The 26,960-nt window shown below is 39.5% G+C and overlaps 1 protein-coding gene across 3 annotated transcripts in view; it reads right to left on the bottom strand.

The window, feature by feature from the left end:
- Positions 1-16,195: 16,195 nt before the first annotated feature.
- AHI1 (Abelson helper integration site 1) overlaps positions 16,196-26,960 on the bottom strand; it is a 227,075-nt gene continuing 216,310 nt past the window's right edge. For all 3 annotated transcript variants that reach the window (XM_011962111.1, XM_011962110.1, XM_011962109.1), the window contains 2 exons: positions 23,337-23,439; positions 16,196-18,291 (listed from right to left, as the gene is read on the bottom strand). In XM_011962111.1, the coding sequence (XP_011817501.1) occupies positions 18,289-18,291; positions 23,337-23,439 (106 nt within the window). In that variant the 3' untranslated portion in view covers positions 16,196-18,288. The remainder of the gene's footprint in view (positions 18,292-23,336; positions 23,440-26,960) is intronic.

Below are 26,960 nucleotides of genomic sequence, written 5' to 3'. Positions count from 1 at the left end.
GATGGCGGCCCAGGCTCCCAGCTGTCATTCTCCAGTGCTCCTTTTGGCAAATGCTTGACATGCATCTCCACGTTTCCTTTATTTCCTTCAAATTGGGAAGAAAAAAAAATAGAATCTGTCAAAGATCTCCTGCTACTTGTGTGGGGAGAAGGGGAGCCTCAACAACTTGCCCATTGTCTAGGCGTTGCTCTACCAGTCTTTCAGGAAAAAGAAAAAAAAAAAGCCCCAAAACTTTGATCCCTGGGGAGGTGAAGCGGAAGTTGATCTTCACCATTAAATTTTTTTATAGATAGCAAAGTCCATGCTTCCACCTGCATCCAAAGCACAGAGGCAGCTGGCAGAACAAAGCACCAGAGAAAAATAGCTGACCAGAATCTCTTAAATTGCCTGTGTACAGGTGCAACTTGTTTTTCATCTTGGTGGCAGCCACTAGTGATTGACAATGTTTTACCCAGAGGACTTAACCCTTTTTTCACCTAGATGAGCCAAAGAGACAAGTCTCATGGTTTAGAAAACAGTTCATACCCCTCTGTAGGTTCTAAGCCATTCAGCCCAAAGGCATGGGAACTGTACTTCAAACTAATGCCACCTGCAACAAAGGAAGGAACGACACGATGTCAGAGAAAAAGTTTAAAAAAATATGTTGCTAGGTCTCTCCAGCTTTGAAGCCAAGGCTAGGACACATCTTATTTTTTTAATCAATAGATAGATGGAGACGGCATGTGATGAACACGCCTCTGGAATGGGATGCGTTACAAGTCGAACTCTTTGGGTATTGAATAAGTCTTAAGCTACCTGTTCCAGAAAACCAATCCCTTTATGCCCTCAGCTTTTTTAAAATTATTAACATTAAACAAGTTATTTTAGGTGGTAGACAAGCAGTAGAGAGGAGACACCAGTGTGCAGCCTAGTTTAAAAACCTCCAAAGACAGAAAACTGAGCAGCTTCACTGGTCCTGAGCTGGTTTGGCTGTGTTTTCCCCCAGAACTCCCACTACATCTCACCTGAGTTACTTTTCATAGTTGTGTGCAAGGACATTTGCCACTGGGGAGTCCCCCACCCAAGTGGTTGCATTTGTGTGGAGACCAGACAGAGGACTGTAGGGAGAATGCTGTCTCTCTGGCAGTCTTGAGGGAGTGTTGCTGGAGGGATGAACTGGGAGATTACACTGGGATGTGGGCAATCTTTATCAAAGGAAGAAGCAGGAACTGTAAGTGCTACAGGAATAGCTCTCAGAAGAGTTAACCATTTGGAAAGAAGCTAAGCACAAGGGAGGAATAACCTCCTAAACACTGAGCCCTCCTAGGGAGAGAAGGGAAGTCGGTAACCGGTGATTATAAGCTAGCACTTCAAGGGAAGGCCCCAGAGCTGTGGGTGGATGGGGGTGAGGGGGTGGGGGCACTCCTCAGCAGGGTCCTGAGGCAAGGCAAAGAGCTTGCTTTAAAAAAAAAATATATATATATATATATATATATATATATATATATTACTTTTTTAGAGACGGGGTCTTGCTGTGTTGCCCAGGCTAGAGTGCAGTGATGCAATCAGGGCTCACTGCAGCCTTGACCTCCCAAGTTCAAGTGACCCTCCGACCTCAGCCGCCTGAGTAGCTGGGACTACAGGCATGTAGCACCATGCCCAGCTAATTTACTTTATTTGTAATTTAATTTTTGTAGGGATGGGGGTCTCTGTATATTGCCCAGGCTGGCTTCGAACTCCTGACCTCAAGTGATCCTCCTGTCTTGGCTTCCCAACGTGTTGGGATTACAGGTGTAAGCCACAGTGCCCAACCAAGAGCTTGTTAATGAAGTGTTAGTATTATGGATCCCATGGTTTCTCATTCTGGTAGCTGCGTTGTAAATCACCTTCTCTCAGCACAAGGAACACTGCAGATGAACATTCTTGACGATGAACATGCCCGAAACACACCCTAACACAAACACAGAGCATGAGCTCAATAATTCACAGCCATGGAGCAGTGTTTTGGCTTCTGAATGGAAAAAATGACATGTACGCATCTCTGACACTTCCCTAGAGAGGCTTAGTAAAATCATCGCGCTTGCCCAGCCAGAGAGCTCCCCATTCTGTGTCTTTGGCTTTGACATGAGTCCATGCTAGGTTGAAGGCATCTGTCTAGATGTTCAGGTCTCCATACTCACACCTGTTAACCTGGCAGTAAAATCATCAAAGGAACTCTGTGGCCTGGAAAGCAATCCATCTAATTGATAAATCAAACCTTTTGTATGAATCTTGATGAAACTGTGTGGCCAAAAGTGATTGAATTTAAAAACTTTGAATTTTCATGAATTGTTTTGATCTTAGACATAGATCACACCTGCTAGTGATTGTGCATGAAATAAACTACCAAGATTATGTGGGAATCATAGCCTGGGCACCATGGTGGTAATCCAAATGAGGCAGATGCTTGGATGCATGTCAACTTCATCAGAACAATAGGTGCTGTCAACCAGACAGAGATACTGTAAGGAGTAGCCTCAGACATGCTACAGCCGAGGTCAGGAGATGCACCTCCTTCCTTTCGGAGTCTAGGGCAGGCATATCTGCACCATGCCTCTGTTTCCATCCAATTCACAGAAGCTGCGTGAATGGTGAGAAGATCTCTTTAAGTTCTGCTTTAATATTTATCCCTTTCACTTGTACTGCTGTCACCACTACAAGCTGGAAGCAGAGAACTCCCAGGCCCAGAGAGGCACATGGGGACGCTGAGAGCTGCTGATTTTCTTTTCTCTTTGGCCATTTTATGAGGGAGACACCATGCACATTCTAACAGATTTGTGCACAAGGGGTTATAGCATGCTCTATATTCTTGGCCTTGAAAATTTTTTTTTAAGTTTGTAAAGGTAATTATGATTGTTTACAGTACTGAGGGCAAAGCCCCACCCTGGGCTCCAGGCCAGGGGCTCTGGGAGTTGAGTGTAGTGGGGTGAGCCAAGTCCAAGACAAAAGCACAATTATACTCACCTAAAAACCCACACTGGTGGTAGGGGGATGAAGGAAACACCCACACAGATGGGAGGTGTGTGGAGGGAGGGGCTTCCTTTGAAGTTTTGCATAAATTGTGTAAATTTTTTTCCTATAGAGCTGGGAATGAAGATTCTTGGTTTTCATCCTGGATCTCTTATTGAGTATTGAGCTGTGCCATAAGAAAATGGGCTTCTTTCTTACTTGATTTGCCAATGTTTAAAACTGAACTTTAAAGAAAAGAATTTTGGAAGAATTAAGAGGAAAATGGAACAACTTGTACAAGGTTTCATAAAGCTTTCTTAATTTTTTTGGCAGAAAAAACTCAAGTCAGCCCCAGTGCAGTGGCTCACACCTGTAATCCCAGCACTCTGGGAGGCTGAGGCGCGTGGATCACCTGAGTTCAGGAGTTCGAGACCAGCCTGACCAACATATTGAAACCCCTTCTCTACTAAACGCCCACGCTGGGCGTGGTGGTGCGCACCTGTAATCCCAGCTACTCGGGAGGTTGAGGCAGGAGAATCGCTCGAATCCGGGAGGCAGAGGTTGCAGTGAGCAGAGATTGCACCACTGTACTCCAGTCTGGGCAACAGAGTGACACTGTGACTCAAAAAAAAAAAAGGTACTCAAGTCAAACACCAGAAGACTCTCTTTTTAAAGCCTGTCTCCCTTCTTTCTGACCCAGGTCCATTTTCTACTTATGAAAGTTTAACCACCACAGGATGAAAAACTGTCGCTACAGTCTATTGGGTTCTCTGGGTCAGAAATAATTAGCAAACACCCAACTACTTGCATACGTTACCTTCCGGTTAACTCGGCTGTGTCTTTTTCTGCCTGCCAGGAGTAAGGCCAGATGATTATTTGTTCTAATGTTATGAATCATTGACAAGAAAAGCTTGTCATGGCAGTGTTGACATGCCTTTACATCCATTGGCACCACAAGGTAACCAGGAGCAATCAGTGACAGGGAAAACTGGAACATATTGTGGGGGAGGCAGGGGCGGGGCCCCCTACCTGGCCTCAGAATGGCTGGAGCAGGAATTCTTCACTACCTGCTTCAGTTCCCAAAAGACAGGCTGTAGAGATTAGTACCATAGTTCAGGGAGAAGAATTTTCCCCTTTAGTCCAGGAGGAGTGTGATTTTTAGGAAACAGATGCAGAAACCTGACGTTGGCTCGCAGTGGTCTTGGTGAAGCCAAGGGCTGAGTAAGTTTCGGGGCATTGGCCTGCCCTTCATTGCTGCACACGCCCAGATGCGCACACCTGAGAGAACTTGAGCAATTGGCTCTGTACACCCAGCTTTCCACTGCCTGGCAGCAAAGAGGAAAGGGGAATTACAGGCAGGCTTGACTTGAAACACTGCTCTGGCCCCACCTGAATTCCAGGTGCCCCAGGGAGTCCCTTCAACCACCTGGAATTGAGGCTGTTTCAAGGTACAGATGCAGTGTGTGTTTGTCTTGCTTTTGTTTGCACCTTCTACCAGCTGGAAGCCAGAAGGTGTGGGGCTCTGCAAACCCTTTTGATGTAAATAAAGAGAATGTAAGAATTAAAAAGACACCTTGCAGCTGAGCCCAGGGCGGAGGGGCGGGGGTACAGGCTAAGAGAGGAGGTAGGTGGAAAGCCGGGAGGAGTGGAAATAGATTTCCTCCAGGAAATAGAAATAGACACAGGGCCAACGTGGGATGATGTGATCCTGTTGCGTATTTTCCATATGTTAATATCCCTCCATACAATTCCTCCTCAGACCGGTTATTGATAGATAGGAAATAAACCTGTGGCCTAGATCTGCCTCTGTTCTCTATTTTTTGAATGTGCCTACTATGTGCCATCACTAAGCTAAGCACAGGGAATAAATGTGAAAACACATTATCATGCGACAGACAGCAAATTAACAGCTACAGTGAGGCTGTTTATGATGGAGGTGCAACAAGGGCCGCGAGTGATAAAGGGCCATCTCTCTCTCCTTAGGACAGTGTGGGAACACGCTCAGAAGGAAGGTCTTCCGCAGGGACCTCTGCTTTCATCCCAAAGCAACCCTAATAGTCATCATTCTTGCAAGGGTGTGGCACACATTGGTGATGCTCTTTTATTCATCATTCTTTTTGGACTAGGATAACTTTTCTGTATCACATAAAATTGGAAGAAAAAAAAAAGTTCTACTCAAACATTAAAGAGTTTTTTGTTTTTGTTTTTCCCTTTGTTACCCAGGCTGGAGTACAGTAGCACAATCACAGCTCACTTCAGCCTCAACTTTCTAGGCTCTAAGCGATCCTCCCGTTTCAGCCTCCCAAGTAGCTGGGACCACAGGCACATGCCACTATGCCTGGCTAATTTTTTTGTAGAGACGGGGTTTCGCCATGTTGCCCAGGTTGGTCTCAAACTCCTGGGCTTAAGCGAGTAGCCCGCCTCGGCCTCCCAAACTGTTAGGATTATAGGCACGAGCCACTGTGCCAGGCCTGAATGTTAAAGGTTGATGTAAATATGTAAATATTTCCAGAGCAATATGCAACCTTGAGATCACTTTGATCAACGTATTTTGTTGAAGATTGTTTTGTAAAAGGTATTTGAAATTTGGAAAATATTAAATGTTTAGCTTTCTTACTCACTTTTTTTCTTTTTCTTCTTTTTTTTAGAGATGGGGTCTCACTGTTACCCAGGCTGGGGTGCAGTGGTGCGATCATGGTTCACTGCAGCCTCATTCTCCTGGGCTCAAGCAATCCTCCCAGCTCAGCCTCCCGAGAATCTGGAATTACAAGTGTGTGCCAACAAGCCTGGCTATTTTATTTCTTATATTTTTGTGGAGATGCGGTCTTGCTATATTGTGTAGGCTGGTCTGGATCTTACTCATTTTTTAATAATAAAAAGTTACTTTTTGTCAACTGTGAGTGGAAGAGGCATTTAAAAGAAGCTAGTTCATTTTAAAAGAAATACAGTGTATAGTTTGGCACACTCAAGGGCAGTAACCTAATGCTTAAGAGGGGAATTTTGGAGTCAGACATCCCAGAAATCTGATCCTGACACCCCAACTTAAAAGCTGTGTGAGCTCAGACACATTGGTTAATCTTTCTGAGCTTTAGGGTTTTTGTTTTGTTTTTAAATAGAAATAATAATATCTACCTTGTAAGTTTATTCTGAATATTAAATGAGATAGTGCACATAACTTTCCTAACAAGAATCCTAGTTTACTTAGTGTGCACTCAGCAGATGCTAGCTACTATTAAAATTAGTCTATAATTATGAATAATTATAACAATAAACACTTTTTCTTTTCCTGATAAATTTTGACTCTGTACACAGGACAAAGTAAATTGGAATAATGGCAATTATTTTGTGAACTTAATAGCTGCAACCTACTAAAGGGGTTAAATAAATTTTTGAGCAGAGTGATGTGGTATTATCAAGAGTAATTTATTTATTTTATTTTATTATGTATATTTTTTGAGACAGAGTCTCCCTCTGTTGCCCAGGCTGGAATGCAGTGGTGTGGTCTCGGCTCACTGCAACCTCCACCTCCTGGGTTTAAGCAATTCTCCTGCCTCAGCCTCCTGAGTAGGGATGACAGATGCTGGCCATGCACCTGGCTGATTTTTGTATTTTTAGTAGAGACGGGGTTTTGTCATGTTGGCCAGGCTGGTTTTGAATTCCTAGCCTCAAGTAATCCAACTGCCTCAGCCTCCCAAAGTGTTGGGATTACAGGAGTGAGCCACTGCACTTGGCTAAGAGTGATTTATTTAATATGATAAATGCCAAAATTACATTTCTCTGACTGTGTAGACAGAGTGGGTGCCATAGTGAGGTTACCCACAATGGCCTCCATTCTTAAGGAGCTGACCAGACTAACATTTATACTTAGGTGTATAGTTACACAAATCCTCAGGAGTATAAACTCAAAAGCTGAAAGCACACCAAGAGTAAATTAAAGGTGTTCAGCAGCATTGCTGTCAGTCGCATAGAAATCCGAGTGCACAGTGTCCTGAGTATGCGCAGATGCAGCTGAACTGAACCAGTGCCAGAGCACGTTGAGCTCCACGTCTTTCCTCCAGCCAGCCAGTCTGAACATGACTTCTATACCTCTGTCTCGGGGTCGTCAGGGTGCTCTTGAAACATTTTTTTTTTAGATGGAGTCTCACTCTGTCGCCCAGGCTGGAGTGCAGTGGTGCGATCTCACTGTAACCTCTGCCTCCTGAGTTCAAGTGATTCTCCTGCCTCAGCCTCTTGAGTAGCTGGGACTACAGGCGCCCGCCACCAGGCCTGGCTAATTTTTGTATTTTTGGTAGAGATAGAGTTTCGCCATGTTGGTCAGGCTGGTCTCAAACTCCTGACCTTGTGATCTGCCTGCCTCGGCCTCCCAAAGTGTTGGGATTACAGGTGTGAACCACTGCATCCGGCTGAAACTTTTCATATCAACACTGCTGGGCTGGATATTAGGCTTGCTTGTCGAACAAAGAATTGTTCGAAGCTTTTACATTTTTTTTTTTAGATGATAAAAATATGGGTGATGCAAAGGGCTAGGTTCACTTAATGGCATGAAGACTCATCCAAGGAACTGTGGAGCCTTATCATTGGATGATCAGACTCAGCCACAGTGATGCTCTGGACTTCTGTTTATGAATCTAGGAATCTTTTCTCTCAGATAACTATTGAAATTGTAAAGAAAAAAAGTGGCCAAGATATCAGATTCACAGGCAACAAGGTTTAGATATACAAATTTTTAGAAGTCTTTTGAAGGCTATTTACCCACAGATGAATGAGAATGCAAAATACGATGCAAAGCAGATTTAACCTTCTGGCTAATTTGCCTCAATAAAAAAGGTTAAAGACATAAAAGGAAGATTACATCCACATTTGAAGATTGTGTCTTTATGTAAATAAAAAGTTACTCAGCATGCACTTCAGGCATGAGTAAAGGTCTCCAAGTTCACAGCGTGGAAGGGACTTCCATCTGGGATTCCCCAGCATCAGGAGCAGCCTGAGATGGTGATCAGCAGTCGTGTTAATGGTTAAGTTTTGAGTGCAGTGAATGCTACTGGGTGAAGTCAGGCAGAGAAAAAGAAAAAAGGGAGCCAGAAATGAGAAAAAAAGAGAGTATGATATAGGGAAGAGAGAATGAAAAAAGAAAGAAGACAGCTGTGACCACGGGAAGCTATGGTAGAATGACTAATGAAATATTTTTAGATTTCTCCATAAATTCCCTATTCTTGCTGGGCATTTAGAATTTTAAAGAGATTATCTTCCATTTGAGAACATTCTATGATATTGAGCAATTATGAGAATTGTCTCAGGCAGACAAGAAATATTGAATAATACATGTTATTGATAGATGGAGAATATTAGCAGATTGTTATTTCAGCCTTTCTATTACAATCCACACCCAGGTCCGGACAGCATTTTCAGCCTCTTACTGGGTGCCAAGTCAGTGGTTGGTGTCATGCATACAAAGATGTGCATGAGAGCATTTTTAACTTTCGTGAGGTCACAGTCTATAGGTATGTCAGTTTCAATGTTCTGTGCTAATGTCTTGATAGGCATTAGGTGTAGGGCATAATGAGAACAATGGGAGGTAACTCACCCAACATTAAGAGATCAGGAAAGGAATCTTAGTGCATGTGACATTAAGGATGAAACCAGAATGACAATACCCAGGAAAGGCATTGAGAAAAAACTGTTTTCAAGTAGCAAGAACTCAAAGGCATGGAGTGTCAATGGTCATTGGAGGGAAGTAGTATGGTCCTGCTGCCATGTGAGCAGAGGATTCCATAGCAAGCCAGTGAACCTGGAAAAGCCACAGGAGCGGATCCTGGAGGCTTTTATCCACCCTGCTGAGCTGCTTGGACTTTTTCAGATGAGATCGGGTGCATTCAGGGTGGGATGGCTGTAAATGATACTTGGACTTTTACAGGTATCAACCAAGTTTCTTAATTTTTCTGTCACTTCCAAGGTGATTGAATTTCATTTGTGGTATTGGAGGGCACAAAAATAGATGTATAGGAATTATTCTAGGCAAACAGGAAGATCTCAGTGGCTTTAGGATAATGGATGGGGCTTCAGTGTGGAGTTTTAAGGAGGCCATGGTGTGGTCAGGCTTGCATTTCATGAAGTGGTCTGTGGTACTTCCAAGCTGGTGAGTTGATCTAATGAAGCTTTAGGTCAAATGAAAATATATTGCCCCTTAATAGAAAATAATTTATTTGCATTTGAACAATAACTAATGGATTTGAATATACAATGCATTAAATGATTGTGTTTTGTTTGGCTCATAAAAAGGTTTTGAAAAAGGAATTCTGGTCTTTTCTGCATATCTCTTTTTCCCATATACAAAACATAATTTAAAAAAAAATTTAAATACTCTTATTTAATTCAAAAACAAAAACGGTGGAAAGGACACCCTATTTAATAAATGGTGCTGGAAAAACTGGATAGTCACGTGTAGAAGAATGAAACTGGATCCATATCTCTCACCTTATATAAAAATCTACTCAAGGTGGATCAAAGATTTAAATCTAAGACCTGAAGCCATAACAATTCTAGAAGATAATCTTGGAAAAACTCTTCTGGACATTGGCCTAGGCAAAGAATTCATGACTCAAACCCCAAAAGCAAATGCAGCAAAACAAAAATAAACAGGACCTGATTAAGTTAAAAAAGCTTCTGCACAGCAAAAGAAATAATCATCAGAATAAACAGACAATGCACAGAATGGGAGGAAATATGTGCAAATTATGCACCTAACAAAGGAGTAGTATCCAGAATCTACAAGGAACTCAAAGAAATCAGCAAGAAAAAAAAACCCATCAAAAAGTGAGCAAATGACATAAACAGACATTTCTCAAAAGAAGATATACAAATTGCCAGCAAACATAAATAAATGCTCAACATCACTAAACATCAGGGAAATGTAAGTTAAAACCACAATGAGATATCACCTTACTCCTGCAAGAATGGCCATTAATACATTTGATCTCAGCCAAAAGACTGAGAAGCGATAAAAATGGCCATCATTAAAGTCAGAAAACAATAGATGTTGGCATGGATGTGGTGAAAAGGTAACACTTTTACACTGCTGGAGGGAATGTAAATTAGTACAACCTCTATGGACAACAGTATGGAGATTCCTTAAAGAACTAAATGTAGATCTACCAGCAACCCCACTACTGGGTGTCTATCCAAAGGAAAATAAGACATTAAATGAAAAAACACATGCTCACATATGTTTATTACAGCACAGTTCACAGCTTCAAAGATATAGAACCAACCTAAGTGGCCATCACCCAAAGAGTGGATAGAGAAAATGTGGCATGTGGGCCGGGCGCGGTAGCTTACATCTGTAATTGCAGCACTTTGGGAGACCAAGGTAGGTGGATCACCTGAGGTCAAGAGTCCAAGACCAGCCTGGCCAACATGGTCAAACCTCATCTCTACTAAAAATACAACAACAACAACAACAACAACAAAAAATTAGCCAGGCATGGTGGCAGGTGCCTGTAATCCCAGCTACTCTGGAGGCTGAGGTAGAAGAATCTCTTGAACCTGGGAGGCGGAGATTGCAGTGAGCTGAGATTGCGCCATTGCACTCCAGCCTGGGCAGGAAGAGCGAAACTCTGTTTCAAAAACAAAACAAAACAAACAACAACAACAACAAAAATGTGGCATGTATACACCATGGAATACCACTCAGTCATAAAAAGGGACAAAATAATGTCTTTTACAGCAACTTGGATAGCGGAAAGGCCATGATTCTAAGTGAAGTAACTTAGGAATGGAAAACCAAATATCATACGTTCTCACTTAGAAGTGGGAGCTAAGCTATGAGGGCACAAAGACATAAAGTGATATATTGTCTTTGCAGACTCAGAAGGGGGAAAGTGGGAGGAGGGGTGTGGGATAAAAAACCATATATGGGGTACAACATATACTACTTGGGTGATGGGTGCACTAAAATCTCAGACTTCACTGCTATATAATTAATCCATGTAACCAAAAACCACTTGTACTCTAAAAGCTCTTGAAATAAAAAATATTTTAAAAAATTCTCTTATTTGACCTGTGTTGGGATTTCATATTTTAGGTTCTTACATAAAAATGAAATACACAGAGAATTGCAGCAAAATCACAAACATAAATGACTACAGGAAGAGACCATAACTTGATTCCAAAAAGCATATATCTAAATTAGCCTAATTCATAGTTGCATCTTGCACAGGGAACACAGATTGGCTTGTCTTATAATTTATTTCCACATTTCTCAGATGTCAGTAAAGAATTTTCTTGTTTGGAAAAAAACAGCACTGGGCAGAGGGCACCTGGGTTCTGATCAATAGTTGTCGGTCCAGTCATTTGACTTTTTTGTAACTGGTTTTTAAAAATGAGAGAATAATGCCTTTTTTTTGTCTGCTAAAGATTGTTACGAGGCTCAAGTTTACTGGTAGAGTATGGAGTTCCTCTGACAGCCACTGTAGGGTGTCAGCAGCCATAATAAATATTGTGACAATTTCAAGGTGAAACAGAGTAGAAGAGCCAAGGCTCCTGGGTCAAGTGTCTGTCAACAAATGCACATTCAGCAATTAAGCTGTTGAATAAGTGAATGTGTACACATTCACATTTTGACATACACATACATTAAAAAGCATATTTAAATGTTAAAATTATTGAGGATCCTGAATCACAAAAATATATTTAGGAAAGTAGTCAATAATTCCAGCTACTGATAGGTAAATAGAATTAATCACACTATCTGTATCCAGTTGTCAATACAGTCAAAAAATAAAAATAAATGGTGGGGAGGGCGAGAGGAGGTAGAGCATCAGGGCCAATAGCTAACGCATGTGGGGCTTAAAACCTTGATGACAGGTTGATGGGTGCCGCAAACCACCATGGCACACATATACCTATGTAACAAACTTGCACGTTCTGCACATGCATCCCGGAACTTAAAGTAAAATAAAAATAAGAATAAAAAACCTAACCTCCTCCCACCATATGTGCATAGAAATGTCATTTCTCCTGACTTTCTGAGGCCACCTTGTTTACATTTTTTACCTACTTTTACCCTTATTCATTCAAATTCATCATTTGTAATAACCTGGTTTTAAAAGGGGATTTATCAGAACATAGACCGTGTTCTAGGAGGGATATTCACTTTTAGTTGTGTAGGAGGTTGAGAAAATACAGGACTTTTCGGCATTAGGATTTGATGATGCAGCTTTAGGTGTGAATGTTGCCTAGTAAACAGCAGGAGTTGGCAGAAGGAGGCAGGGTGCTGCCACTGGTGTCTGTGGTCCTGGACAGGTTACTTGTGTGAAAGAAGGGTCTTCGTTCTCATGTTTTTGGGCACACCCTCCCCAACTCTGACATGGTATAGCTCTGGAGGGGGACCTTCCGGTGCAGGAAGCGGGAGGGCACACAAGCTTCTCTTCCATGGTCTCTCATTCACATTTCCCTTGAGCTGCTCGGTTTGGGGATCTGCTGGATGCTTTTCTTTTAAAACTTAAGCCAAGCAACAAACCTCTTAGGTCTTCTGAGACAGGATCCATTTCCAATAGTAAGGACAAAGAAAGAAAATACAAAGTCAAGTGTTTACGGTTAACCTGCAGTAAGCAGGCTGGGACCACTTGAGGCCCCTTGCCCAGCTTCTCACCTCTTTCCCAGAGAGCAGGACTCATTCTCCATCACCTGGGACATTTCCCTAACATCTTTTTCCTCTCACTGAAATGTCCAGATTTAAGGTTTCAGACCCCCTTGACCCCACTTGTTTGTAGACTGAGAAACTCTGATCTTCCCTAGGAAATGGGCAAGGCTGTGGACCATCATACAATATAGGTCTCACTTTTCATGGGAAGTATCCTCACTTCACTCCTGGAGCAAGAAAGCTCATTTACTACACAGCTCCATCCTTGGCGTCAGTCACTATTTTACCTGCATCAAATTACACACATCAAATCAAGAGCGGCTCTTTCTTTCACACTGATATGAACCGACATAGAACATATTGTTAGATAGGATCTATTTTGGCCAAAAACCCCCACAAGCTTTACATTTTCTTCTTTCTCTGGATTGGATGGGGTTGGAGCAGGAATAATTGCTATATTTATTTGTACTTTAAGTTTGCAAATGGTGGGACTGCAGCTTCCAGAAGAGGCTGGCACACAGAAGCTGGTCTTGTGAGCTTGGCTTACAGGAAAAGAATGTGTTGGAGAGACAACCAAGAGAGAGCTGACCTTCAAATCTTCCAGGAGAGAGTCCATCCTAGCTAGCCCGAGGGACACATGCATGGGAAGCGCTGGCCAAATTGTATCGTTCCCCTTCCCAGGACTGTCCCTCTTCAGGAAAAGACCACATATGGCAGAGAAGAGACTGAATTCATAATTTCAGTCTGGGATATTTTCCATATTCTATATATTGTTATTCTGAAATTCAAAAATTACAAGTCTATCCTTGGCTACAGGGTACTCTAAATATAACGGCCCTATATTCATGTATGAAGGCAAAAAAAAAAAAAAATCTACCTTCACTTAATGTGACTACAGGATGTCTAACAACTATAGTATAACAGTCTGTCGCAAGTGTATTGGATGTTTCAGTTTGCCAGACCTGTCATGATAAATTAATTACAGGATGTTGCAGAAATGGCAAAGCTCCAGCAGCATCTTGCATAGTTTAATATAGACCCATTTCCCCATTTCAATGTATTTGTGGTTAGATAAATCCTCAGAAATTTACAGCTGCTATAGACTAGTTTATTATGTACTCTGCCTGCACACATGATAAGTATAAGAATTCGACGTGCTTAAAGTGCATAGATTTTACTGATATTTCTTTACCACCATGGAAATATTTAGCTGCTAAAAGTAGCATCAGTAGACACTTCTGAACATTAACTTTTGTATAATAGGCAGGGATGGTTAAACACATTACTGTGCTTTTTATTAAAGAATCATAGTTCAGGAAAAATTATGTGGAGCATTTATACGGAATGGCCCTGTGAACAAATTTAAGACAAAAAAAACCTTAAATACTGATTCTCAGCTGAAAACATCAAAAAACCAAACTGAAGCTACCAAACTTTTCTCCAGGGAACCTTCTTCCTTTAGTCTTGCGACCACTTTGCGCAAGCTTCAGTTGCTTATTTTTGCTCTGGCAGCAAGTTATGTTCCTCAACTTCTTGCTTTTTCCTCCTTTCAGATTATTTTTTTTCTTATCTTCACTAACATCTCCACTCCAAGCAATGTTAAGAAATCATTCTTTGATTGGCAATATTTGAGTTTACTTATATAAATGTTTTATAAGGAAACCATTCTTAAATTTTCTTCTATTCTTTCATTGGGCTCAAATGATTTTTATGAAGAAATGAACTATAGTGAGTACAAATCATATTGTTTAGTACTTTTAGAAACAACACTGAAGTATATATTGGACCATTTTGACCTAAGTGATAAAAGATAGAACATGAATTATGTGTGTACATATCCCTTTTTTTCAGACTGAGGAGAAACTAAAATTGTTGATTCTTAGCAGCACTAGCTTCCCCAGCTTTTTGAGATGAAAATAACCCATCTATAATCAGTATGAATTTGAGGTGTTAGAAGAGCAACTTTAGAAAACAGACTGCTCACAACATATGCCTGATGTAGATTTGAAGGGGATCATTAGAAAAATAGCATTCTTTGTGTTTACAAAACAAATGTTTTTGTTATCCAGTTCCTGCCTTAGCTTAAAGTATTTCCTATTCACTTTAATAATTAGAGCAGAAGGATATGAAGAATGAAGTGCCTCATTACCAAGTTTGCTTCCTGGGTCTCTGCAGAGAGTAGCTGTCTGCTTTTGCCTAGTTAGTCTATTGTTAACCCTAAATGATGCTGACATTCAATTCTCCTGCAGATAATTGTGTCCATCCATAGAATGAGTTCTCCAGTCAACACAGCCTTTTGATTGACGTGCTTCTTGATGTTTTTATTATCTCATATATGACTGGAATGGCGCCTTTTCGGTTTCTTGAATAAAATGTTACTGTACATGTAATTAGTTTGATTCTATAGAATCTGTTTCTTAACATAATTCTAGTATGGAGTAAAGATTTACTAAAATAGTTATCTAATAAAAAAAGATCAGTTTTTTTTAAAAAAAACTCACTCAGATATATTTTATTTAGGTCACTGTTGAATGACAAACATTTGAGATGTTTCTAGTCCCTGAGTGTGGTCATAGGTACATGCCAACTGCTTCCTTACTCTTGTGTGTGCTGTCATCTCCAAGTATCAGCATTTTCCTCTCCACAGCAACTGAGATCCAGTACTTTACAGATCACCCAGTGGAGTCTGACATCTCCATTTGCAGCTAGCAGTGGCTGGAGTGGTGCAGTTGGAGAAGTTACTTAACCTTCAGAACTTGGTTTCCTTAGTTGTAGAGCAGGGAAGATTTTATCTATCTAATGGATTTGATGTGAAGAGTAAATGAGGTCATGTACATACATAATAAAGTGAAGATTTGGGGACTATTTTTGGTACAGTTCAATTAAATAGAAACGAAGAAATATATAGCTTAAAACATGTGGATTGCTTAGAAATGTTTCCATAATTCACTAAACAGGTATGGCCATCAGATGGAAATCATTTGAATACATATAAAAATGTAAGGTCACAAACTTTTGTTATAGTTTCTAGAACTTCCTCTTAAAAATATTTGTGGCTAAATATATGACTAAAGTGACAACATGTCACATGAAGCTATAAAATGCTAAGTATTTCTCAAACATAGTCTTGCTGAGCTTCCTAAAGAAAAGAAATCTTTAATTAAATTCTTCTATAATTTAAAGATAATATTAAGGTCAAGTATTCATTTGTATGTGACAGAAACCCTGCACAAGATTTCAGAAGTACCAAGTGTTAGCCATTTAAAAGCATTGATCTCATTTAAAATATGCATTTTATACATACATTTGCATTCATTGTGTAAAATATTTCATGTTTTAAGTCTTTTAAAAACTTGATTTTTATTCTAGCTTTCCAAGTCCTATACACAGTATCATTTCAATACTGAGGAAACGTTAATCTTCAAGACAGAGTTGGATCAATAATTGGGAAGTGTGTTTCTAACAATGGTTTAAAAATATTATTTAGATATAGAAGATAATGTCAAATTGTTACTTGTTTGGAGAAAAGAGATGACATGGGATAAAATTCAATACTTTCAGAATAAAGATAAAACAAACCCAATTTGATATAAGGAAATGTTTAATGCCATACATCATCAAATGGATTCTGGTGTCTGATTTTCTGCTTGATTATCAGCTGGATGTACTGCTTAGAGGGCACTGTCATGATCTCCCTCATCCCATCTCATCTCAGACTGGGTGGTAAAGACCTTTTATTAATCTAGTCATGAACATAACCCTAGTCTTACTTTGTCAGCAAGACAAAGGGGAAAAGGACTGGGTTTTCAGTAGAGCCAAATTTTCCTGGTGTTTGCTTCAACTGCTATTTTTGTCTTTAGTAGTTGCAATATAAAAATAACCCTTCATTTTTCATATAAACCTCAAGATCTTAGCAAATGCTTAGCTCCCCCTGACATATTTTTCATTCATCTTAAATTATTTCTAAACCTGTTGAAATTCTTGGTGATTCCATCAGAAAATCAACACGTATCTCAAAATTATGAGCTGAAACTGCAGAGAAACAGATATTTTTATTTTTAAATTATCAAGTGCATTCACAAGACAGAAAAAAACAAGCTTGTACAAGAGGGACTCAAGCTGGCTGGGCCCAGCTGTACCTGATGCACAGACTTACGCATCCAGAACAATTGAAACTCAGTGCCATCAGAACAGACTTTTGTGCTGATGGCTTCAGGCTTCAACAGTTATCAATGCCACTCAACACTTTGAAAAATGCCTTTTTTAAAAGTTCTACACAGCAGGGACATGTTTGCCAATTTTTATGCCTCTACAACATGTGCAGGGATAAGAGCCAAATATATTTTTATTAGAAGATATTTCACACTGGGTAAAATTTACACCTCAATGCCCAACACTGTTTTTCTCACTTCTTATTTTAATGGAATTGATTGTCTAATTTGGATAAGTCTTCCTAATTTTACATTAGTTTTCACTTTCTTGGGGTTAAATATTTTATCAGCAGACCTTATCACACAGTTGAGAAAGGAGTCGAGAAAAGAACAAAAAATGAATACCCCATTATAATATCTAACTTCAAAACATATAGTCTATAATAATGATGCTATTATTCTGGAACTTAGAAATAAATAAATGCAATATAATAATGTAAAACTATTAAGATTAAAATAAATATTAAACAATGTAAGTCTACAAAATAGGTATGTGCTTAAATATGAAATGCCTTTTTTAAAAAGTAAAGACATTTGGAACACTGTTGTCAGTCCAGCCAAAAATCACTTTTAGTTTAGGTGTATGAAGTTACCTACATGATTCATTCTTAAGAAACACAAACTTTTAATTCGAAAGTAAATTGTTTTCTTTTAATGTCTTTGTTACTGTAACCATTTTGAATATGCCATATTCTAAAGCTGGTTATCTTTTTTGTTTTTTGGAGACAGAGTTTTGCTCTGTTGCCCAGGCTAGAGTGCAATGGCATGATCTCGGCTCACTGCAACCTCTGCCTCCTGGGTGATTCTCCTGTCTCAGTAGTTGGGATTACAGGCGCCTGCCACGACGCCCGGCTAATTTTTGTATTTTTAGTAGAGACGGGGTTTCACCATGTCGGTCAGGCTGGTCTTGAACTCCTGACCTTAGGTGATCCACCCACCTTGGCCTTCTAAAGTGCTGGGATTACAGGCGTAAGGCACCGTGCCCAGCCAGCTGCTTCTTTTTTGAATAAAGTGAATTTCAAAAGCAGACACTTCATATTCTGGGCATAACACCACATATATAACCACATTACCGATATAATAATATTAAATGATTACTTAACAGACATCCTAACAATGCAAATACCTTTTATTCACATTTGCTGAGTAGCAATTACAGTGTTTTCCTCATGAGTTTTCCAACACTGGTAATGTAACTATGATGCAATTACTACCAATATAAGTACCAATACTTGGACCAACAACAATTGCAATGGTTCATAACAATTGAGCTCAAAGGCCACATTGATTTTTCCACCCACAACTTGATTCTGATTTTTCTAGAGTCATTCATAACAACAAGAAGTAGTGGATCCTTTCTTCCTCCTTAGTATCTGAAAATTCTGAACTCTGAAGAGAAATTCCATTTGGTTTAATTTGTCATTTTCACCTCTGTGCATTTGGGCATCTCTTCACTTTTCTTCAATTCTTTTACTGGAAAGAAAAATATACAAAATGTACTAAATACATTTGAATAATGTCTTCTGACTACAACCAAATCTTAGTGTGCTCAGGCAATAGCACAGGTAATAAAAGACACTGTGTAAAACATAAACACATACAAACACAACCAAAAAAGACCAAAATACTAATTTCCTATCTTCTAGTTTGCCTCTCAAACATATTGTTAGCATCTCTTTGGATCACCAGCAATTGTTTAAGGCTTGCTCCTGCATTGACAGGTTAATGTAAGCAAGAAATAAATATAATTCCCAAATATAGACACTAAAAACTCCAAACCATGAGGAACTTCCAGAAACGAAGAGCAGGCAATCAGAGTATATGAAATTCTTCGTTCAATGGGGAAAAAAAGTCCTCATGAATGATATTCAGGGTTAGTGATTCCAAAGGACATAGATAATTTTATTAAATAGCATTCTTTCATTTAATCTAAGCTATGCCTACTTTTATATAATTAGGTTATTACATTTTTCAAATCAATTAAAAAATGGGTTGTCTCATTTCTGATTGATCAAGATAGCAACAATTAAGCATCTAGATGTGGCTCTGATGTACAACAAATTATACAATTCTTAAAAATCAAGAACCAATATGTAGATGAAATAAGAAGTTGCTTCCTTAGAGAGCAGGTAGTACTTGCACTACAACTAGTGTGAGATAAACTAGTGGGGCTAAACCTAACATTTTTTAATGCAATCATTCATACTGCATCGATGAGTTCTGGACTTACACAAAAAGGTTACTGTCCTTCCTCTAAAGAGAAAGGCTTAACACCTGGCTGTCCTTAGAAAACACATGGCAGTTTCAGAATGATGGCAAATCTGGTTAAGGTAGCAGTCAACTCCATCGACCACTCCTGAGAAAAGTGACAGCTGGCACATTGTGGCAAGAAAGGGCGGCAGCTAACCATTCCTGAAGGGCTCTCCCTGGGGGCACAGGAGGGGCTGGGGACACCTGTGCTTTAAGGAACAGGCCCAATCTTAAATCAATGGTCGCCCTATCTTTTCATATAAAAAACATTTACATATGAAGGGCAAAACATTCTTTGTTACTTGATGTTTCTTGATTTTAAATTTGTTAAATGGAGCTACTCCAGGTAAGCTTGTATCATATATAGAAGCCCAAAAATATGTTCCAGGGAAGTTCATGAATGCACATGAAGTTGAGTATAAAAATGGTACAGATATGGCATGCCAAGGTATAATATCACTAGGGGCAAAAAAAATCTCCCTGTACATAAACAGAAAAAGTACATAAAACTTTTCGCCAAATTAGGATCTGATAAAAATGGAAAAGAAAGTAGTTTCAGTGAAGGCTGGGCTAAACTCACATGCAAAAAGGCAGTGAGGAGGGTAAAGGATCTCAGAGGAAGAATAAGAAAAAACAAAGTGAGAGGAAGAGTTCATGGTAGCGCGAGGACAACAAAGAATAAGAAAAACAGAAAAGGGAAGGGGGAGAAGGGGAGAACAACAGCTGGAAATTAGTGAGATGGATCCTGCACGTGCAGAAGATGTAGGACAAGGGAAATCAATCAGGTGGTGACTGCACTGTGAGAAGTAAACAGAGAAGCCAGAAGGACCTTCAGGAGAGGAACCCAAAGAGAAATTCAACTCAAAAAATCTAAAGTAGGCAGCAAAGATAACATCTTTGAGGGAAATGATTCAGACTTAGAAGAGGAAGAAACACACTGGATAGAGAATGACAAAGATGGCGCATAAAAGGGAGAAAAGAGACAGAATAAAGATGATCAAGTGCACCCTTCGGACATTGGCCCACCCTTCCTGACGATGGGAGGAAAATCAAGAGTGGCACACTGGCTTGATGAACGCTAACAGCAAAGGGACCTGAAAGCTAGGAGACAACAGGGATGTGCTGAAAGCGGGAGGAGAAGACATCTAACCAAAAGACAAGAATAAATGCAAAGCCATTCCCTCTCTATCTTCTCATAAAGTATCTCTATAATCTAACAGAGGAAGAAAGTAATGAAGCAAAGGCCTTTTTAAAGGCTCTTGTGATGAAAAGAGAAAGAAACATTCTTCTTAGCAAGCTTACGAAAACAAGTATGAAACTAGGTTAGTGTTTGTGTGTATGTCATGTCTGGGGAATACGATTCATAAAAATTCTGGGCCGTGGCCGGGCATAGTGGCTCATGCCTGTCATCCCAGCATTTTGGGAGGCTGAAACGGGTGGATCACCTGAGGTCAGGAGTTCAAGACCAGCTTGGCCAACATGGTGAAACCCCATCTCTACTAAAATACAAAAATTAGCCACGTGTGGTGTGGGTGTCTGTAATTCCAGCTACTCAGGAGGCTGAGGCAGGAGAATCACTTGAATCCAGGAGGCGGAGGTTACAGTGAGCTGAGATTGCACCACTGCAGTCCAGCCTGGGCAACACAGCAAGGTTCCCTCTCAAAAAAAACAAAAACAAAAACAAAACACAACAAAAAAACCTGGACCTTACCCCACAAGACATTCAATCCAATAGATCTTTCCTGAAGGTTTACTTCTGTGGCAAGAGGCAAGACACCAGGCTAAGTGCAATGTGAGTAAGTATTAAATAATAGCCCCTGACTGGAAGCACTGCCCATCTAATCAGAGTTCATATACAAAGCAATGTGTAAAACAGCCCTGAACTTGGGATCAAGCACTTTGTAGCTGTAACTTTGAAACCTTGGTTTCTTTAAATGTAGAAACAACAGGCTGTGTTAGAAAATTTCTAACAATTACATTCATTTTGAAAGAAATGATCGAGTAGTAAATATACACTAAGTACATAAATTAGAAAATGCACAAAGTTAAAACAGAAGAAAAAAATCACTATAATCTTACTACTCATATAATTATTGATGTCTTTTGATATATATTATATAAACTATTTTATAATCTTTTACTTAAAAATCATAAAGATATTTTCATGTCCATAAAAATACTTCCATAATATGATGAATAATAACCATATGATATTCTGTTATATAAATATTTCATATTGTAATCAACAATTTATTTTAAAAATACTGCTCGAAGGAGTAGCCTTTTAACTAAATCTCTCCATGTATACTTGAATACTTTCCTACAAGAGATTCCTTGAAGTTGAACTGTTAGGTCAAAGACACGCACATTTTGAAAACAAAACAAAAAAAAACAAACCCCAACATATTACCTAATTATACTCCACAAAGAATGGATCAATCTTACAGCATTACCAGCAGTGTAAGCAGGAACCCACGTTCCATTTTCTCATCAATACTAGGTGTGTATCATAAGTTTGAAACTTGTCATTTTGAAAGGGTAAAATACCGTCTCGCTTTATTGTTTTAATTTTCATTAATTTGATCAATGGATGGTAAACATTTTTCATATGTCTGTGGCCATTTATATCTATCCCTTTAAGAATCCTTTAAGAATGTCCTGTGTATACCTTTGTCCCGCTTTTCTACTGCTGTATTTTTTTTTCTTGTTGAAAAAGCTCCTCTTAGAGCGTTTTGTTTGTTAAGGGTATTACTCCTGGCCAGGTGCAGTGGCTCACACCTGTAATCCCAGCACTTTGGGAGGCCGAGGCAGGTGGATCGCTTGAAGTCAGGAGATCAAGACCAGCCTGGGCAACAAGGCAAAACCCTGTCTCTACTAAAAATACAAAAATTAGCTGGGTGTGGTGATGTGTGCCTGTAGTCCCTGCTACTCAGGAGGCTGAGGCAGGAGAATCACTTGAACCCGGGAGGTGGAGATCGCAGTAAGCTGAGATTGCACCACTGTATTCTAGCCTGGGTGACAGAGCAAGATGTCTAAAAAAAAAAAAAAAAGAAGTATTACTCTTTTATGGGTAAATCTCTTCCATTCCAAGTTACTGTTCATTTAAAAATTCTATGATGTTTTTTCTTTTTGACTTGCATAATTTTAAAGTTTCCATTATTTAAAAATCTGTTTTATAATGTTTTCCAATTCTGGTATCAAGGTTAAAAATCATTCATTGGCCCATGATTATATAATCTATATGCTTCTAATTCATCTACATGCTTCTGTACAATTAGATTTCAGTTTTCTACAATGGAAAAATAAAAATATGAAAATTTTGAATCTAGTTCCTACAAAATGACAAATTCATAAATGTGGACACGAACAGTTTGTAACATTTCACTTTCTTTTTTTTGAGACGGAGTCTCGCTCTGTCACCCAGGCTGGAGTGCAGTGGCGAGATCTCGGCTCACTGCAAGCTCCGCCTCCCGGGTTCACGCCATTCTCCTGCCTCAGCCTCCCGAGTAGCTGGGACTACAGGCGCCCGCCACCGTGCCCGGCTAGTTTTTTGTATTTTTAGTAGAGACGGGGTTTCACCCTGTTAGCCAGGATGGTCTGGATCTCCTGACCTCGTGATCCGCCCGCCTCGGCCTCCCAAAGTGCTGGGATTACAGGCTTGAGACACCGCGCCCGGCCTGGAGTTTCACTTTGAACAGAAACTTCACTTCTACTTGATAGAGAAAAGGCCTTCTGGCAGGCCTTTCCTGCCTTTCTTACACACCAACCCCTACCATCCAAACACATTTTCCCACTGGCCTGTCTCAGTAGAAAAAGTGGCCCACTCTTGAGCAGTGATCCTCTGGATTTCCTTAGGCCCCCTGGGACTATCACTCAGCTCCGACACCGCAGATGGCTCCTTCTCAAGTGGCTCTTTCAGTTTGTAAATATTTTTGTCATTCCCCTCGTTATAAAGATCTTCTCTATACCCTGTGTTTTCCACTAGTTACCGCCTAGCCTTTTCTCTCCTTTAAATTCCAGCTTCTAAAGAGAGTAAGACTATTCTTAACAGTCTTTTTCCCTTTGGGCTGGAGACAATCTGATTTATGCTTCCGGGTTTCTCCATCAAAACTATCTTCTCCAAGGTCGCAAATGGCCTCCTGGTTACAGATCCCAAATGGGACTTGTCAGTCCTTGTCTCTCTCTGGTATTTGTCCTTGCTGACCATGCTTTCCTAAATCTTTTCCTGTTGACAATATAGCACAACTTTCTATTGGTTTTCCCCTTACCTCTATTAGAGTGACTTTTTGGCCTGCTTGCTCCTTCTTTCTCACCTGTGTTTCCATTATGTGTCCTTGGTCCTCATGGCTCTGTTCTTTGCTCATTTCAGAACTATAGGAGGGAAAGATCAGAAACAAGGAGCCAGTAAAAGAGAGCTGAGGTAAAAGCTCAGATGAGGCTTTGATCTAGTGACGTGGCAGTGGAAATAAAAATGGGGATAAATGTGAGGATATGACAGAAAAACATCTGGCAGAACTAACAAGTATACGCGGGGGTGAGAGACAGGGAGCTGCTTAAAATAATGTAAACAGACAAACCTTTGGCTGGTTGAGCTCCTTTTTAGCCATGATAAAGGGACAAGAATAAAATAAATGTCAAAATCTAAAACTATTATCTGTGGACTTACAGAATAAAATAAATTTCATCTGTCTCAGAAAAATATTAGATGCCTGGGAAAAATCGGAAAGTTCTATCAACTTAGGTGGAAACACACACACACACACACACACACACACACGTAAAAGTACAGGACATTCATTAACGACAAGAAAAGAAATGAAGGAAGTGTATATATAAGAAAGCTGTAACATCCTGATCTATGGAATGAGCAATGTAGCTTTCCAAATGATTCAATGGCAACAGCAAAATATAAAACAAATGTTTTGTGGATGAGTGTGTAGTAAGGAGAAAGAAAACACAAAAACAATGAAAAAAAAAGGAAAACAAGAATGGAAGAGAGTATCTTCTCTCTAAGTTGTCTAGGAATGGTGAGAAACACCACAGATGAGCTTGAAAAAGATGCAAGAATTTCAAAATCAGGTATTAAATAGGACTGAATAGAGATTCTTGTGAACCAAACGATATTTCCCCAAAATTCATATGTTGACACCTGAACTCCTAATGTAACTGTATTTGGAGACAGGGGCTTCTAGGGAGGTAACTAAGGTTAAATGGAGTCAGAAGAGTGGGGCTCTAATCTAATAAGACTAGTGTCCTCAGAAGACGAGAAAGATGAAAAGCGTGCTCTTTTTGCACAGAGAAGAGGCCACGTGAGGATACAACGAGAAGGCAGACATCTCCAAGCCAGGAAGAGAGGCCTCACTGGAAACCAATCCTGCTGGCACCTTGATCTTGGGACTTCTAGCCCCCAGAACTATGTGAAAATAAGTTTCTGTAGTTTGAGCAATGAAGTCTGTGGTATTCTCTGTGGCACCCTGAATAGACTAACAAAGAAATGTATAAGTAAGTGAAATGAAGTCAGATGACTGAGAATGAAAAGGTCAGAAATTACAAACAAGAAACGACAGTAAATTTAGATAGAATGATAAAAGAACAAAGGAAAGGTTAAGTTCTGGAAAGAAACACTGATAACACACAATCTTAATCTTTCTGAAGTGTGCCCTTTTGGCCTTATTTCCAAGGAATCTATATTCTATACTGATAAGGTGAATAAGGGAAGCAAGCCAAAGATAATACAGCAGAGACAATGATACAATGGACTGTGGCAAACTGGAGAATGGATGACTCATCTAAAGGAGGCAGTCCATCTCAGCTCATTGATGGATGTCATCAAAGAATGTAGAGCTGAGGTCCAGAACTCTGGATTATTTTCAAGAAGTCAGAAATCTGCATTTCTTTTAGGTGAAATGTTTAACTATCTGGACACACACACACACACACACACACACACACACGAGACCCCATGCATACTTGCTGGTCTGAGGGTATCCCAGGCACTGCCATACTTTTGTGCCTTAGCTCCTGACTTCTAGGCCCTATTCTTGTTTACTCCATCGTGTCTATATGGTCTTAAATGCTGTCTTCCTCTTTGGCTTTCTCTGACCACTAAAGCCCACTCTAGGAAGATCAGACTGCAGTGATCCTCTTTCTTCTTTTATCTCTCACAATCTATACACAATCTATCAAAAAGCTACCTTGAAAATACATAGGACATGTAGACCTTTGCTTGTAGCCCAGATAGAGTAGGAGGAACTAGATTTACCTCTCGTCTAAAACAACAACAACAACAGCAACAAAACCTGAACAAAACACATGAAACAACAATTTTCAAGATACTGAGCCACTGACAATGAAGATCCGCAGAAAGGTTCCCCTCAAGAATCCAGCAGAGAACTGATGAGTGCACACATCTGGGAAAATTACTTGAGGCCCCAAACAGTGTTTATTCCCACTAGCAATGAACAGAACTGTCCCCAAGGAAGCCCAGACACTGGACTTACTAGACAAAGACTTAAAATCCGTAATTAAAAATGTGTTCAAAGAACTAAAGGAAACATGTCTAAAGAACTAATGTATGAGCAATGTCTCACTAAATAGAGAATATGAATAAAGAAATAGAAATTACACAAGGAGGAAGTAATACTAAATCTACACAGACTATTTCAGAAAATTGAAGAGGTGGGAATTCTTCCCAATTTGTTCCATGAAGCCAGAATTATCTCCTTATCAAAATCAGCTTAAGATGTTACAAAAAAAAAATTACAGACCCATATTTCTCATGAACGAAATGCAAGAAGTTCTAAAGGAAATTTTAGCAAATCAAATACAACAATTTATAAAAAGGATAACACGCCCACTAAGTAGGGTTTCTCCCAGGAACGTGAAGTTGGTTTAACATTTGAATATCAATGTAATTCACCATATTAAGAAATTTAAAAACAAAAACCATAGATTACTTAACCAATGCAAAAACACATTTGAGAAATCAAACATCTATTCCTGACAAAAACTCTTAGGAAAGGGAAACTACCTAATTAAGGGCATTTATAAAAAACCTGGAATAACATCATACTTCATGTTAAAAGAGCAAATGCTTTCCTGTTCATTTCCCACATGATCAGGAACAAGACAAGAATGTCTATTCTCACTAGTTTTATTCAACACTGTATTAGAGGTTCTACCCAGTGTAACAGGGTGAAAAAAAAAAAAATTAAAGTCACCCAGATTGTGAAGAAAGAAAACTGTTTTTTATTTGCATGATTGTCTACATAGACTATCTCGTGGAATCTACTAAAAGCTATTACAACAAACAAGTGAGTTTAGTAGCGTGACATAAAACAAGATCGACATACAATAATCGGTAGTATTTCTATAAACTAGTGACAAATACCTGTAAATTGAAACTTAAAAATACCATTTACATATGAAATATGTAGGAATAAATCAACCAAAGACCTATACACTGTATGTCCAAGACCTACACATTGAAAACAAAAAAACATTACTAAGAGAAAATAAAGAAGTTGTAAATAAATGCAAAGATATATGTTAATGACTCAGATGATTGAATACTGTTAAAATGTCAATTCTCCCCAAATTAATATCTGGATTAAATGCAATATCAATTGGAATATGCTATAGAAATTCATAAGCTAATTCTAAAATTCATGTGGAAATGGAAAGAACCCTAAATATTAAATAGTCAAACCAACTTTGAAAAGGACAAAGTTGGAGGACTAATATTATCTGATTTCAAGACATACTATAAAACTACTTAGTAATTAAAATAATGTGGTAGTAGCATAAAGATAGAGAAATAGAAAAATAATTGGCTGGGTGCTTTGGCTCATGCCTGCAATTCCAGCACTTGGGGAGGCTGAGGCAGGTGGATC

The sequence above is a fragment of the Colobus angolensis genome, unplaced genomic scaffold, assembly GCF_000951035.1.
Source record: "Colobus angolensis palliatus isolate OR3802 unplaced genomic scaffold, Cang.pa_1.0 Scaffold58, whole genome shotgun sequence".
Classification (NCBI taxonomy): Eukaryota; Metazoa; Chordata; class Mammalia; order Primates; family Cercopithecidae; genus Colobus; species Colobus angolensis.
The sequence above is the reverse complement of the archived record's forward strand: the minus strand, read 5'-3'. Positions and strand labels throughout refer to the sequence as shown.